This window comes from Petaurus breviceps, unplaced genomic scaffold, assembly GCF_028583685.1.
Source record: "Petaurus breviceps papuanus isolate PSGF00001 unplaced genomic scaffold, PetGlider_PUasm1.0 79, whole genome shotgun sequence".
NCBI lineage: Eukaryota > Metazoa > Chordata > Mammalia > Diprotodontia > Petauridae > Petaurus > Petaurus breviceps.
Genome location: NW_027186523.1, coordinates 30,727,873 through 30,743,822, shown reverse-complemented (window position 1 = coordinate 30,743,822; position 15,950 = coordinate 30,727,873). Strand labels below are relative to the sequence as shown.

At 39.7% G+C, this 15,950-nt stretch overlaps 1 protein-coding gene across 1 annotated transcript in view; it reads right to left on the bottom strand.

The window, feature by feature from the left end:
- Positions 1–342: 342 nt before the first annotated feature.
- Positions 343–15,950, bottom strand: part of LOC138175883 (membrane-associated guanylate kinase, WW and PDZ domain-containing protein 2) — a 1,727,565-nt gene continuing 1,711,957 nt past the window's right edge. The window contains exon 22 of the mRNA XM_069106526.1: positions 343–3,694. Coding sequence (XP_068962627.1) covers positions 2,892–3,694 — 803 coding nt within the window. The 3' untranslated portion in view covers positions 343–2,891. The remainder of the gene's footprint in view (positions 3,695–15,950) is intronic.

Below are 15,950 nucleotides of genomic sequence, written 5' to 3'. Positions count from 1 at the left end.
GCAATGTTATAGTTAGCTTCTATGTGAACATCTTAGGATAGGGCATCAGATAGACCAGGTCAAAAGAATTGGGAAATATATAGGTAAGTGATCCATGATAAAGTGAATTTCTAGGCACTAGCCACATGATGTCAGCCATGGAGAGCCTGTTCAGCTTGTTTAAATTTTTTTTTAAAGCCTCTATTTCCTGATTTTATGTTGCCGCATTTAGGTTCAAGTCTCAGATGAATTCTGTTTGGTGCATTGAGATTACATATTTTATACCCATAAACTCAGAGGGCTTATATTTTAGTAATCAAGCTTTCTAAATCAACACACAGCATATACAGTTGGGAAAAAGGATTTTGGATATATATTTTATTTGACAGTGTTTTAGAATATCATACAGTAAACAAGATTTCTGTAAAAGTTAATTTATCCATAGTGGTGCGTTTCATAAAAATAGTTGCTCACTTACAGCCTTTCTGTGACTATTAATACATGGAATTATATTTATAGAGATACAGCTGTACAGGGTAAATTCACAGCTAACACTACACAGAAATATTATTTGGAATGGGGTTTAGATGATGTGCTGTCTTCACAGGTTATCGATTACAGCCGCATAAAGCAATTGCTGCACAAGTAGTAGCTGTGAACTGTGCAAATTAGAGTTTATGCAAGCGTAATCTCAGGTTGTTTCTCATTTCTTTTAACACATGGAAAATAAAGGTCAGAGGATACAGTACCGGGACGTGCAGCTACACTACAGAAGCATTGTCCAAAACCAGATTCAATAAATTAATGGCAAACTATATTGGATTTCTAGTCCAGGGGAGAAAGACTAATTGAAATTAAACCAAAATTGTATAAACCACTACATGTGTTTGTGCTTTTTTTTATGATGAATGGAGTTTGTCTTTTTTCTTTTTTTTTTTTGAATATTGGTTTGAAAGCTGCAAAATCCTTCATTTGAGACTTTCAACCACCATCTCTTTCCATCTAAGAACTCAACCCCATGTTAGATGAAAATAAACTGTGGTAGGGTAAGATAATGCAGTGCCTGGGACAGAGGGAGGGAGAAAAAGAGAGTGAGAAGTAGAGAAAAGCAGGGGGAAAAGAATGAGGGATGGAGTAAGAGAAAGAGTAGAGAGGTAAAGAGGAGGGAGAAGAGAAGAGGGGAGAGAGAGAAAGACAGACAGAGGGACATAGAGGGAGAAATATACAGCGAGAGACAAAAAGAGACATACACACACAGAGGAACACATGCCAAAGAATCAATCAAGTGAGGTCACTCTTTGGATTCAGACTGATGAAACTGATCTCCCTATGTTACTTCTTTGACTGCAGATTTGTAGATGGTAAGGAAGTGTGGCTTATTTGCATCTGAGCTCCTGTAAAGCATGGTACTAGTGGAAAGGATGCTATTGAAGTAACTTACAATGGACTGAAGCCTCTTTTGAGCAGAGCACATTAAAAAGAAAGGGCTTTTTTTGGTGCTTTTAGAAGCCTCTATGTTGACTTTTCACACATGTATTCATGAAGTGATTATCCATGGCAAATTTATCAGTGGTTACTTTTTTAATTTTAATTACAAAAAAATCAAGGCAGAAAATGGTGTCTTAAGAATCTTGCTAGGAAATCAATCTTCCGTGAAGAGTAATGTAAGGGTCTAGACATGCATGAAAAAAATGTAGACTCGACTAAGGGTTTGAGACAAAAGTAGATCCAAGAGAAACCAAAGAAGGAGAAAAAGAAAGCTTAGAGGCAGAAAGGAACGATAAAATGTCTTTTAGTGAAAACAAATTGGTCATAACGATGGCTTTTTATACTTGGAAGGCATTGAAGCCCCAATAACATAAGCTGGACTATTTTGCAAACATCTGCTCTTTCAAAGTAAATTAGAAGAAATAGAAAGATAGCCTAACAGAAGGCAATAAAAACAGTGAACTATAGCACCGCTAGTAAGAAAGATATCTGTCTCTGCTACTAAGAGAGGATAGGAAAGCCTTTTTTGTAAGGAACTGCAGCTTCTCCACTCTTGATAATCATTAGATTCTGTCCTGTGGGTGTAAAATTTACACTTCAGACAACAACCAGTTCTAATCTGTGAGCTAAGTCACCAAATTCTAACTTGTGGCAAATTGTTTTCCAGGACATAATTGTCTGAAACATGACCTGGTTCCCCTTCTGTTCCCCTTCCCCTAAATGTACAGAAATAGGATTTGTTCACAAAATGGCAGTAAAAATGGCATCACACCAATTAAATTTACTCAATTTCCTCGTCGTTCTGAAGCCCACAGTGAATGAGGCTGCTAGTACCAGGTGTGGACTGTCCCAAGGTGTGTACCATGGAAATATGTCATGGGTGCACAGTTCTGAATGTTTCAAAGAAACCCTTTAACCCCTGTCTAGATACGTTGAGAACAATTTATTTACAACACTTTAGCTCAGTTAAAAGATAGAATCTTTTTCTTAGTTTCAGCTTGCTCCGTGCAGTTTGATTTTTAAGGCGATATTCCAGTTTGTGATTGCTTGTCCAGTTTCTTGATATAAAGTTTGTAATGACACCCAAATCCTTCATGCAGCGGGGGAAAAATACTAAAGCTACACTGCACTGTCTTTCTCCAATTGTACTTTAGGATATTTTGGTTCTTCCATAGCTGCCCAAGTCCCTAAAATGGAATGGGGGACCTTCGGATCAGTTTTTAATCTCCACGTTGACTATAAACTGCTCAGACTTACTGGATGCTCTGCATATCCTCATGGAATATGGTTCTGTGTTGATGCTTCCAGGCCTTGATGTCTCATGGATGTATGTGTGACAGTGAAAATAAATTAAAACATTGTGAGACAGAACCCAAGAAGAATGTTCTGTGTTGATGTGAAATGGAGGGCAACAGCTGCATCGCTTATCTGCTCGTGGCTGAAGTGTCCGATTTCAGTACAGTAGGTAACTTATCAGAACCCGGGATTTTCCAAGGTCCTGGTGAGACAGTTGCCTTGCGAGTTGTGGTGGTGGTATTGCGAGCACTACTGGAATGGAAGTGTCCCTTCCTTGGGAACTCGCTATGTTTCCCGTCAGGCTCCCGCCGGCTGTGGTCCACATCACTTGCGTACGGGCTGCAGCTATTGCTACCATATGCCTTTGTAGCACCGAGTGATTCGAGCTGGCCGTGATCAGGAGCTGCTGCGGCCTTCTTTTCTGTTGGACCCAAAGCTCTGAGATCCTCTTTCCTCCCGAGAGATCCGCCTCTGTTTGTGTCAGCGGCCTTGGACCTCCCACGTTGTTCATCATTGGTTCCAGCGTACATCGTCTCCCCTGCTCCCACTTCGGTGACAGTGATCTGTCCAATCACTTTACTCTCCAAGGGGGGCCTGCCACCCTCGGTTTTCTTGGATTTGCACTCAGACAATCCTTTGTTGGATGTCTCTTCATGCTTTGACCTATCAACCTTCTTAGGACTAGCTGATCTTTCCCTTTGTTCCCCTAATCTTTTCTTCTTCTGGCCGTTAGCTGAAAGCTCCTTTGGTTTTCTAACTTCGTGTTCCCTTTTGATATCCCATGTTGGGTCTGGGCTTATCTGGTGGGAAGGGTCAGAGGGTGGGGCTAGATGCGATGAAGATAATGGTGAGATTATGTCTTCAAGGGAAGCCACTACTTCCGGCAGACCTGTGGAGGTGGCAGAGGGAGAACCCCAGGAGTTTGGTTCGTCTGTCATGACAACAACAAAAGAGAAATTGAATAAGAAGCTGCAGCAAAGGTCAAACATTTTCCCGCGTTAAAACATTACACTCCTATGCTATAAGTAATCATCAGATTCTTAGAGAACCTTCTGTACTAGAGATAGGAATGGTTTCTGAGTAAAACAACCCCAGGGTGCCTTTTCCTTGAAGTCCCATGTTACTGTATTGTCCCCACTCCCCTACCCCATCCCTCCACCTCATTTCTTTCCCAAAAGGGCGACAGTATTGGTCTCAGGATATCCTCTCCATAATGTTTCTGAATAGAGCTGGGAGTTCTGTACTGCTTCAACCTACTCTGATCCCCTCATTAAATTCTCTTTCTAGTTTTCTGCATGAGTCATTAAATCTGACAATCTGTTGGTGAAATCTTTCTACTTTCATGCATTTCTTACTTGTACATTGCATTGGACTGAGTAGTATCAATTTCCTCTCAAAAAAAAGGGAAAATAATTTTCTAATATTTGGCATCACCAAAAGCATAATCCTTTAGTTATCATCATTTTAACCCACACTTTAAATGAGAGATTCAGTTTTTAAAATGGTCATAATGCTGTGTCTTCATTGAGTAATTAACCATTTTTCTTAAAAGTTGGCCATGTCATATAAGTCCTTGGATCTACCCTTTATTCTGAGACAACTGATTTTAGCTGTGGAGGTCAGCTCTAGGATTTTCACATCAGGGCCCTGTTATGGTGCCTCTGATTCTGGACCATGAGAAGGTAAGAGAAAGTGTATGGGGGTAGGGTGGGAAGCTCCTAGCAGCTATCTGAAATCCACAATTCTGTCTATCTCCACATAACCAAATCACAGGCATGGGAAAGTATCTCCTTTAAATTGGAGTTTAGGGGACTTTTCTCCCATGAATGTTTCCCTCTTACATTTTTCTCTTGATTACTATTTAAACAAGAGGGTCCTGTAGGAAAGAATATCTTGGTTGTTAGTTAACCTGTGTCTCCCATGTTGTTCCTCTGCTGATCTTCTAACCACTTTTATTATCATCATATATGCATTTTGAGCGCCTTGAGTTTAAGACTTCTTGTGGGTGGGTTGGGTTCTTGTGGGAGGCCCACCAACTACCTACTGCTGCTAGGTCATTTGTAGGTATTATGTAGTTTAGTATAAGAAATCTCCTAGAAAAATAATTTGCAGCTTTGGCTTTACTACAAACCAGGGTAACCTTCATCATCTCAAGGATTATCAACAAAATTTATTTTAATTCACTTTTTAGTTTAATTCACAATTAAGAACTCTTGGCAGGGATGGGATGGTCTAGAGTCAAAATTAGGGGAAAAAAAGTTTATTGTGGCTACTCTGAAAAGATTGGAATCAGATGACTGTGGCTTTCAAAAGGGCCCAACCTAGGGCCAAGAGACTAGTTTGGGCACTGGCAGCATCTGGTTGGGCTATTGTGACAATTTAAAATTTTATAGGATCTCTGTCTCATATAACATCACATATGGCATATTAAATTAGCTATCCTCAAATTATATTGGCAATATTGGGAAGAGTAGTAATTATTCAATTCATTTATGGATGGAGGAATTAAAACACAGAAAGATTAAATGATCTGATCAGGGTTACAACCTTGTCCATCTAGGACTAAAATCTGGTTTTCCTCATTCTTTTTACTTACTGACAAAAATGCATTTTATTTTAGCTTATACCAGCCTTGCAGATAGATTCAAAATATGTGGGATGTGAACGCCTAGTAGGAGACTCTTGGCAAACAGAATGGGAGTTGTTGGATGAGTCTACAAATATATGTATCAGTATAAAACCTATCAACCCTCACTTTTCCCAGCTTTGTTTAATCAGACTGACAAGAAAACACAAATCTTTAGCAAGCAGTAAAAGCAGGCCTGGTAAATCTACAAACTCAAATTTTCAAAAAACTTTGCCAAACAGTAATAGGGTGAACAAAAGTTTAGTGACAGAAACTTCATAACCAGAAGAAAAAAAAGAATATATAGGAAAACATTATAGAATGCTCAATAAGGGAGGGAAAGGTTATGGAAAGAAAGAAAATCATTAAATGGTCTAAGTTATTACATGTGCCTGAGGAGATAAAATATCATCCTAAAAACTTTGGGACAGAGAGAGAAGAAGACAAAGGCTGAGTAAAGATTACAAGGGGTGGAATTGGGCCCAACTTGTTCTTGAACAGGAAAGATGGGGCCTGGGGAGGAGGGTGGGATACTGGACTGCTGGAGGAAGAGGAACTGTAGGCAGTTAGACCTAATAAAATTGGTGATTTGCCCAGGGTCACACAGTTAGTGTCTGAGGCCGGAGATTTCCTTCCGTAAGGAACAAAGCCTTACATTGGTGATAAAAGGCTTACAATTCAAAGACCATGTTGGGGCCACAAATGAGTGGGTAGGAATTTCATTTGAAGTACAACAATTAGAAATCACCTGGTCACTAGCTGCTTCCATGTTTGATAAGGGTAAGGAGGCAGAGAGCAACTGACTTCCTGAAGAAAAGGAGAAGATAAACCCTCCAGAAGAGAGGAGATTTGGAGACAGGAGGCAAACTTCAGAGACTTTCTTGCTTTGCCTATGAATAAAATTAGAACCTAGGGGAGAGGAATTTCGGTTCTGCCTCTCTGTATGTTTGACATGAGGATTTTTTTTTTTTTAAATCAGGATGAATTGAAAAAAAGAAACTTTGATTCTAAGGGATTTCTTTCTGAGGCTTTAGTCACTCACTTGCTTTCCATACAGGTGAACAGATGAGCTAAGTAATGTACCCAGACACCTTACTGGGGAGGAGGTGTGGTCATCTGGTCCATCTCTGGAGTTAAGTTTTCAACATTTAGCTCTTACTGGTTTCCATTTCCAATACAAAAAGGGAACACAATTATACAGCAGTCATACAGATAAATGTATAGTCAATGCCGTATTCCTCAATTTTAACTGGATCTGAAGGAGATGATGAAGAATCCATTAAATCATCATGGAGGTCCACAAGGACATAAAATCATCGAATCTAAGAGTTGAACCAGGGATGTTGAAGGCCAGCTGGTCCAACCCATGCTTGTCAAGGAATCCCTTTGTAATATCCACCCGCAGTCATCTAGTCTGGGTTCAGAACTTCTATCATCTGCCGTGGCAGCCCACCCTGCTCTTGGACTGACATCAAATCTAAATGACTCCTTTGAAACTTCTACCCCTCACTCCTAGTTCTGCCTTCTGGGGTCAAGCAGAACGAGGTGAATCCTTCCACAGGCTGTCATATCCCCCTCTTTTCCATCTATGTGTTCTACAGTCCTTTCATTATCCTGACTACCCTCTTCCATACACATTCTATCTAGTCTACATCCAGAAGCTAACACCGCACTGCAGATACAGCCTGACCAGGTCAGGATTTGGTGGGACGATCATCTTCCCTGTTCTACATACTTGGGCCTCTTAATGTTACCAAGGATGGTGTTAGTTTTGGGGAAACTGGGGTGGGCAGGTGGGTGAAGAGGAAGCTGTCATAACAGCACATTTTGATTTAATAAATTATACATGAAGTCATTGTGGAAGCAAACAATATACCAATATGCCAGATGTATTTCCCTTCATGTGCCAATGAAAAAGGACATAATCAAAATAAATCCTATATTTAAGTTAAATTCATGTATAGGTGGTCAGTGGGCGGCAGGTAGGTGCAATAGTGAATAGAGCACCAGGCCTGGAGGAAGGAGGACTCATCTTCCTGAGTTCAAATCTGTCCTCAGACATTAGCTATTGGTCCCGGGCAAGTCACTAAGCTCTTTCTCAGTTTCCTCATCTGTCAAATGGGCTGGAGACAGAAATGGCAAACCATTCCAGTATCTTTGCCAAGAAAACCTCAGAAGAGTCAGACGTGACTGAATAACAAATAGCTGGAGAATAATAATAAAAATAATGCTAATATTTATATATAAGAGTCCTTTAAATAGCTTACTTCACTCAATGCCTAGAACAACTCTGTCAGGTAGGTAATACAAGTATTATTATTCCCATTTTACAAATGAAATAAACTGAGACTTAGAGAAGCAAAGAAAATTGTTCAAGGTTACTCGGTTAGTAAGTGGCAGAGCCAGGATTCATACAGATTCTCTTCCCTTTGAACCCACTATCCTTTCTGTCCTTGGTGGGCAGAGATATAAAGCCAGCTTTAATAAGTAAATGTCTGTGCTCTTTATTTTCCTTTGGGAAATACTGACATGAGAAAGAAAAGTAGTCTAGGAAGAGTTAACTTTCACCTGAGCTGAGACTTAAAGAGTAATGAAGATGGAGGCCCAGGATCCTACTTTATAATTTATCTAAGCTTTGGCAGGATGATCGCATCCTGGTATATCAATGGTCTAGGGAATACCTAGTGTGGCACCTCCTCTAATAATGCTGGTTGGCACCTTCTCTTACAGCAACTTATAGCCTTGGAGCAGTGGTCCTTAAAGTATGATCTGGGGGCCCTTGGGGACCCTGAGACCCTTTCAGGAGTTAGAGAAGGTCAAGATTACTTAATAATAATAGTAACCTGTTTTAATTTTTAATACAGTAAATATCAATAGAGATAACCCATATAAACAAAAACTGTTTGGGGTCCTCAATAATTTTTAAGAAGCCTTGAGACTGGGAAGTTGGAGAACTATTGCCTTAGAGCAATGCCCAGAACACGAAGAGGTTAATTGACTTGCTTACATATGGGACTCTGTGGTCCAAGTTCTGAGGCTGCCTGTCTGTCCATCCCCTACGCCATGCTGCTTCTGATGTGGAATAAAAAAAACTGAAGACAATTTAGTCTTTGAGGTCCTATGTAGATCAAGTTCCACGACCTTATGATCCTCAGATCTCAAAGACCTCCCTGTTGAGCTGGAGAGAAAACAAGTCCCCAAGTAGAAGGCACAAAAAGAAGGGAGAGCATATGAACAGTAGAGCCTGTGTCAGATTGCAGGCCTCTTGGGGAGGGAGGAGGTGAGGGAGGAGGAGAAAGTCTAAAACTCAAAGTCTTATGGAAGTGAATGTTGAAAACTGAAAAGAAATAAATTATTAAAAACAAAAAGAAGGGAGAGGGCTGCAGGGGGTGGAAGAGGAGCACATGAATGAGCTGTGCTTTGGGAGATGTGGTGATTTGTACCCACTTCCCTGTCCCACCAGGGTTTGGAGTGAGCCAGCAGAGGGTTTCTTTGTTGCCTTGGACCACGTGCTTTAGGACAAATGCCTCACCATACCAAGGAGTCACATTTGTTGTTTTTGACTCCTTGAGGATGCAGAGAATGCAAGATCTCACTGTGATTGTATACATTAAAAAAAAACAAAAAACATTTGATTAAGGAGAGCAAAATGTTGCCTTAGAGCTGGGGTTCCTAATCTGAGTTCAGTAAACATTCTTTTTAAAAATTTATAAATATCTCAGCATAATTTGTTTCTTTCATAATTCTGTTTTATTTTATGCATTTAAAAGCACACTTCTACTGCCAAAGGAATCCAGGACAAGTAAAAGGTTCAGGAATCCCGTCTTACTGGCTCTTCTCCAGAAATGTCTTGGCCGCACAAATTAAAATCATGCAAAATTCCTTTACGAAGCACAACAATGGATATGGTGACCCTCTATTATAAGAGAGGCATGGAACAAGGAGATGTAGGCAGGCCAGATGTGTGTGCCGCTGTCATGTAGGATTTCTAGGATAGAGTCCAAATGGAAGAGGGATGCCCTAGAGATGGTAATATTCTTCAGATGCTGGTTTCATCAAATTCCAAAATATTTAGGAGCCTCCTAGATGAGATCCACAATTGCTCCAAAGTTGGGGCGGCTAGGTGGCACAGTGAATAGAGCACTGGCCCTGGAGTCAGGAGGACCTGAGTTCAAATCCGGACTGAGACACTTAACACAAAAACTAGTCATGTGACTGTGGGCAAGTCACTTAACCCCAATTGCCCTCCAAAAAGCAAAACAAAAACAAAAACAAAAACAAAAAACCCAATTGCTTCAAAGATTTCAGCCTACCTATCCACACAGGCAAAATTAAGGGAATGAGGAAGACCTAATGTTCAGGTCACTAGTTTTCAAACTTTTTTATCTCAGGACCCCTTTAACTCTTTAAAAATGGGGATTCCCCCAGGGGCTTTGTATAGCAGGTTCTAGATTTTACTATTTCTCACATTAAACATTATTATTATGAAAATAGTTTTGACCTCACAAATCCCCTGAAATGTTTTCTAGAACCAAAGGGTCGCTTGACCATATTTTAAGGGCCAGACTGTGACATACAGTTGTTTGGATATTCTATAGAATTGGTCTATCAGTGTATGGACTATGGACAGATAATGCAGCTGGAACCCAGATTTGAATGGGCCCAGAGTTGAACTGGAGAAAGAGAGCAGTCTAACATACCTTTGGTAAATTGTAAAATGTTTTAAATGAGCCCAACTGTGCCCCTGAAACAAATGTCCATTTCTTTTAACACTGATATTCTTGTGGCAATATAATCTCACTATAAATCATAGAAATATTAGTGTCTGATGAAATGAAGTTGTGGCTTATTGAAAGGGTAATGGGGAGCTATAACATGGTAGGCAGTCAGAGGCTTTAATGTAATTGTATAGGGGAAGCAGTATAAAGTAGTTCAGACATGCGACCAGAAAAAAGAAATGGGATGATGGTGTGTGAGGGATGATGGATGGACAACTTGCGTATTCTGCTGGGAACACATGATAGCAAAAGAACCAGAAAGAGAGGCTCTTGACCTGTGGTGCATGAATTAAAAAAAATATTTTATTCATTAAATTTAGATATTATTTGTTTTCCTTTGTGATCCTATGTATTTTTTTTTTTTTTGCATTTAAAAACATGATTCTGAGAAGGGGTTCACGTGGTGGCTAGGTGGCACAGTGAATAGAGCACCGGCCCAGGAGTCAGGAGGACCAGAGTTCAAATTCGGACTCAGACACTTAACATAAAACTAGCCATGTGGCCTTGGGCAAGTCACTTAACCCCAATTGTCCTCCAAAAAGCAAAAAAAAAAAAAAGAGAAGGGGTCCATAAGTTTCACTAGACAGACAAAGGGGTCCATGATACCAAGAAGATAAAGAACCTCTAACCTCGAGGAAGGCCCCTAGCAGGCTGTGTCAAGCTCTGGTAGACGATTTACATGAAGATGTAGGAGTTACACAGTATGAGAGAAAGCAGATGGAAGATCACAGATCAGTAAAGGACTGAGGTGTCCAGCAAAGTGTCTTCTAGACTGTTAGGGTGGGAAGGAACCTTAGTGAGTCATAATAAGAGAGATCCCAAAATAAAGGAAAGCCTACCCAAGTCTAAGCAAACAATAAGTTCTGAGGGGCTTGGACAGATTTCAGGGTAGATTAAAAAAAAAAGTATGGCAATCAATATATCTGCTTGGTCCTGCCCCTCTGGTAAGGAGGGGACAGTGAGCATTGCTGACCTAGTGGACAGTTCAGGGACAAACAATTTTTTTCCCAATAATTGGCTATCTGCTTAGTAATTAAATAACAATGATAATAGCCAGTATGCAGTACTTACTATGTGCCAAGCACTGTGCTTTACAATTCCTTTGTATTAACTAGACTCCCCCCCCCTCCCCGCCAAGGTTTCAATGGTTAAAAATCTTAGGTGGTCAGATGGGCTGGGCTGTATCTGGCCCACATCTGGCACCTGTTGCATGGCTGGGCCTTAGTCATGACTTTCCAGGACCACATTAAGAGTAGATGGGATCTTCTAGGTCTTCTAGTGCCAATACTCCTCCCTTTCCAGTTGAAAGAACTGAAGTCCAGACAAGGGAAGTGACTTGCTCAAAGTCAGAGTCTATGGCAGATCCAAGACTAAAACCCAGGACTCTTGGCTTGGAGTCGAGTGTGTTTTCTGCTCTGCTTCTCATATAAAGCCTCAGTTTCCTCATCTGGCAAATTAGGGGGTTGGACACTAGGTCCTTTCCTGCTCTAAAGCATAGGAATGACGAGCTCTTCAATGTGATCTCTTTGGAAGCACTGAATTTATTTTAGAGGAAAAAAGGTTTGATTTACTTCTTAAGTGAATTGAAATGGTGCCTTTTTATGGATCCTGCTTTGGGTCAATGCGAATGCCAGGGAAGCCCTTACTATCGAAATAGAAAGCCAACTAAGTGGGGAGAATATTGAGATACTGAAAATTATTTCTCCTAAAAGTCAGCATGCTACAGGGAAATATCAAAATGATTAGGGTGCCTCAAAGGAGAATGATAGAAAGTAAATTGGTCTTCTAAAAGAAAACTTGAAGAGCTGTGTTCAAACCTGACAGGTTCATTTGGACTTGTTCAACCATCACTAAGATGATTGCTTTTTGTAATAAGTATAAATATGAAAAATGGATAGGTTATCAGTTAGATCCAACAGATGAAGGATTTCACTCTTCTCTGCTATTTTTGGTGTTACGGTTACAATCTAGAGGCGTTGCTAATGGCCTTGAAATATTTATATTTTTTCACCTTTCTATTACCTCAGAGATATAAACTAGGGGTAATAAACATTATTTTTATTTTTATTAATGCAGTATTGGCTCATTAGGGCCTCATTTTAAAGTATTTTTTTTCTTTTGTATAATTATAAGATCAGTCAACCTGCATGGAGTCACAGCTATGGAAGTATTACATGGATTGTAAACCTCATGTTAATGGGAGAGTGCCATTGTAAATCACTAATAATGACCATAACAAATATCTCACATTCATAAAATCTCTACAGTTACAAAGTACTCACTTTCATGATCTCATTTGGGCCTCACAGCAACCCTATGAAATATATATATATATATATATTTAATTTTACAGATGAGGAAACTGAGGCCCAGAGAATAAGTGGCTTGATGGAGTACATTCAAGCGACAAGGCTGAGATTTTTAACTCTGGCTTCCTAGTTTAATGTCTGAGTATAAAAATGACTCTTATGGAAATAAAGATGAAAAGTCTCAAGCCTTTCAAATCTGGACTTGCCTGAGCTTTCTGGGCATGTGGAAGTGGGGGGGAGGGAGGGGTGGGAAGGAAAGTGAAGGGGGGGGTAAAAAGAGGCAAGAAGGAATATCCATATGAATTAATGAAAATTCTGCACTATGTAGCATTTGGAAAGAAAAGCAATAAAATTTTGTTGGTTGAGTGCTTATGTGATATGATTAGGGGGTGCTTGAGAAACCATCTTGTTTCAAAAATCCTCCCTAGAAACCAAAAAATCTATCATTAGAGGCTCCATCCCTGTGAGTTACCTTCCCACATTTATATATTGATTTAAGGTTTCTAAAGAAAGCTGACCTGGAAGCCAGGAAGAGCTGGATTCAAGTCCTGCCTCTGATATATAGTGTCTCTGTACCCTTGGACAAGTTGCTTAATTGCTTAGAGTTCTGGGTAATTCTTGAAAACTCTAGTGTAGAGAAGCTGCCAACATGCATCTTTCTCACTTGGGAATCCCCTGTATAATATCCCTGATGAATGGTAAGTAGCTCAGATCCTTCCTGAATGCCTCCATGAAAGGGAAACTCTTCATAAGGCAGGCAGTTTCAAAGCTGGACAGCTCTAATTGTTAGGACATTTTTATTAAGCCAAGTGGAGGCAGCTAGGTGGCATGGTAGATAGAGCACTGGGCTTGGAGTCAACTGGCTTGGAACCAGAAAGACTTATCTTTCTGAGTTCAAATCTGGCCTCAGACACTTACTAACTGTGTGATCCTGGGCAAGTCACTTAACCCTGTTTGCCTCTGTTTCTTCATCTGTAAAATGAGCTGGAGAAGGAAATGGCAAACTGCTCCAGTATCTCTCCCAAGAAAACCTCAAATAGGGTTATGGAGGGTGGGACATGAATGAAAAAATGACTTAACAATGGCAACAGGAAGCCAGAATTTGCATCTCTACTACTTCAAAACACTATTCCCATTTCTACCTTCTTGGACCAAGGAGAACAAGTCAAACCCCTCTTTCAAGTAAGCACTTCAAGTACTTAAAGATAGAGCTCCACCAAAGCTTTCTTTTCTAGGCTCCTTCCACCATTCCTTGTATGGCATGGCCTCCAAAGCTCACCATCCTGGCTGCCTTTTTTTAGACTTCTGCTTTCCCTCTAATTCAGTTATGGTTTCAGCTTATTTTATTACCTGCATTGTCTATCCCTGAGATATGTATGAATGTGTTCATGTAATGGACCAGCTTTCTAAACGTATGCCATGGTCTGACTAATATTTAGCATTTCCTGTGTGGATTGTTAAGCTGATCTCTTCTGTGTACTCATGTCTTTTTCTGAGGAAACTCTGTAAGGTTCTGGGGCTTGAGTGACAAACAGAAAGAACTCACTACCTATCAGGAATCACTTTTCCTTTTGACTTTAATCACAAGACACCCTCCATTGTTTACTATTTTATTTATAATTTTTTAAACATTTCAGTTATACTTTAAGATGGAAATATAAAGGTAAGACATTAATACCAAATGGTTATATTCTGAGGATCTAACAAGAACTTTTTTTTAAAGTAAATTTATTGCTAACTTTTGTTTTTATATCACCTAAAATTTTCCCTGTATCCATCTTCCTCCCCTTCTGAGAGTAATCATTTTTAAAAGGAAAAAAGAAAAAAAATAGGAAGAAAAAATGGTCACCATCAACTGTCCCTCCCCTCTGAAAAAAGTGGTGGGCAGGTAAGGAGGGCTTTTAGATTATGAAACAGAAATTAGATTTAGAAAATTTAAAAAAGTCATATAAAAGGAAGATGAGAGAAACTGACCATCACTGAAAGGGATTTAAAAAAAAATCTTGACAAAATAATGCACTTTAAATAGTATGAGAATAATATCTCACATGTGACCAATAGCACTCCTAGATGTCCCAGTAGAGATCACCACTTGCAAAAACAAGGAAACAGATAGAGGAGGAACAGTCAGGCAGCAACTGTCTCTTGCCATGGGCCTGGGGGATGTCATTAGTGTCAAGTCTGATGGTCTCTTGGGAGACTGAGAAATTGTGCCTGCTCTGGGTACTTAACTCTCTGATGCTTGCACTTTACCTGGTTGTAGTTTGCCAGGTTAGGACTGAGAAGCCATGGTTTCAGAGTTTCAGTATAAGGTTGGAGAATATATGGTAGGGTTGAGTGAGGAAAAATGTCAACAAATATCTTGGGAACTAAGTGTATTGTGTATCAGATCTTCCTCAAGGAGAAGCCAAGTGTGCAGAATGATGTGTTTCCCCTCAGTGGGGGGGTGTTACAGGCTTGGGTATTTACTGAACAATATAGCACTGAAGGGGTAGTTAGGTGTCACAGTGGATAGAGTACTGGGCTTGCAATAAGCAGCACTCAGCTTCATGAGTTAAAATCCAACCTTAGACACTTATTAGTTGTGTGACCCTGGGCAAGTCACTTAACCTTGTTTGCCTCAATTCTATTTCTGTAAAATGAGCTGGAGAAGGAAATGGCAAACTAGTCTAGTATCTTTGCCAAGAAAACCCCAAATGGAGTCACAAAAAGTTGGAGGCAACTAAAATAATTAAGCAACAACATAGCATTTCAATTGACCCTCATCAGTCATTAATTCTAATTCCAATTAGTTTATCAGATTGTTTTCTATCACAGACTAAAAGCTACAGAGGACAAAGTTTTGATAGAATAAGAAATAAGGTAACTTTTAAAAGACAAAGGGTGCCCCTGATCTTTTGTAACGGATCTCTTCCCTTAGGGTTCAAATAATCAATATCCTTTTAATAAATATATAATTATAAGGATGATGATAATGATAATAAAAATAACTAATACTTACTATTTCCCAGTCACTGGGTTAAGCACTTTATAATTTTTATTTCATTTTATCCTCATAACAATCCTGGGAGTTAGGTGCCATTATTATCTCCATTTTACAGATAAGGAAACTGAGATAAACAGAGCTTAAAAGACTTGCCCAGGGTCACACAACTAGGAGGTAACAAGCTGGATGTGAATTCAAGTTTTCCCGACTCTACTCACTACCTAGCTGCCTCTAATATCATATTAGATATATATTCTATATTCAATTACTCCTAAATAAAAGCAGTTCCCAAGAAAATTTAAGAGCAGTTCAAAGAAAGATAAACATCCCTGGAGGGAGGTAAAAAACAAGGAGCAAGGAAGATCTCTGGGGATATCAAGAACTCACCACCAGTCTTTGAAACGATTTTTATATTTCTTTGTACAAAAGACCCATGGTAGAGTCCCAGATCAACTCAACTTTGGGCAAAGGTGACACAAAACTACCCC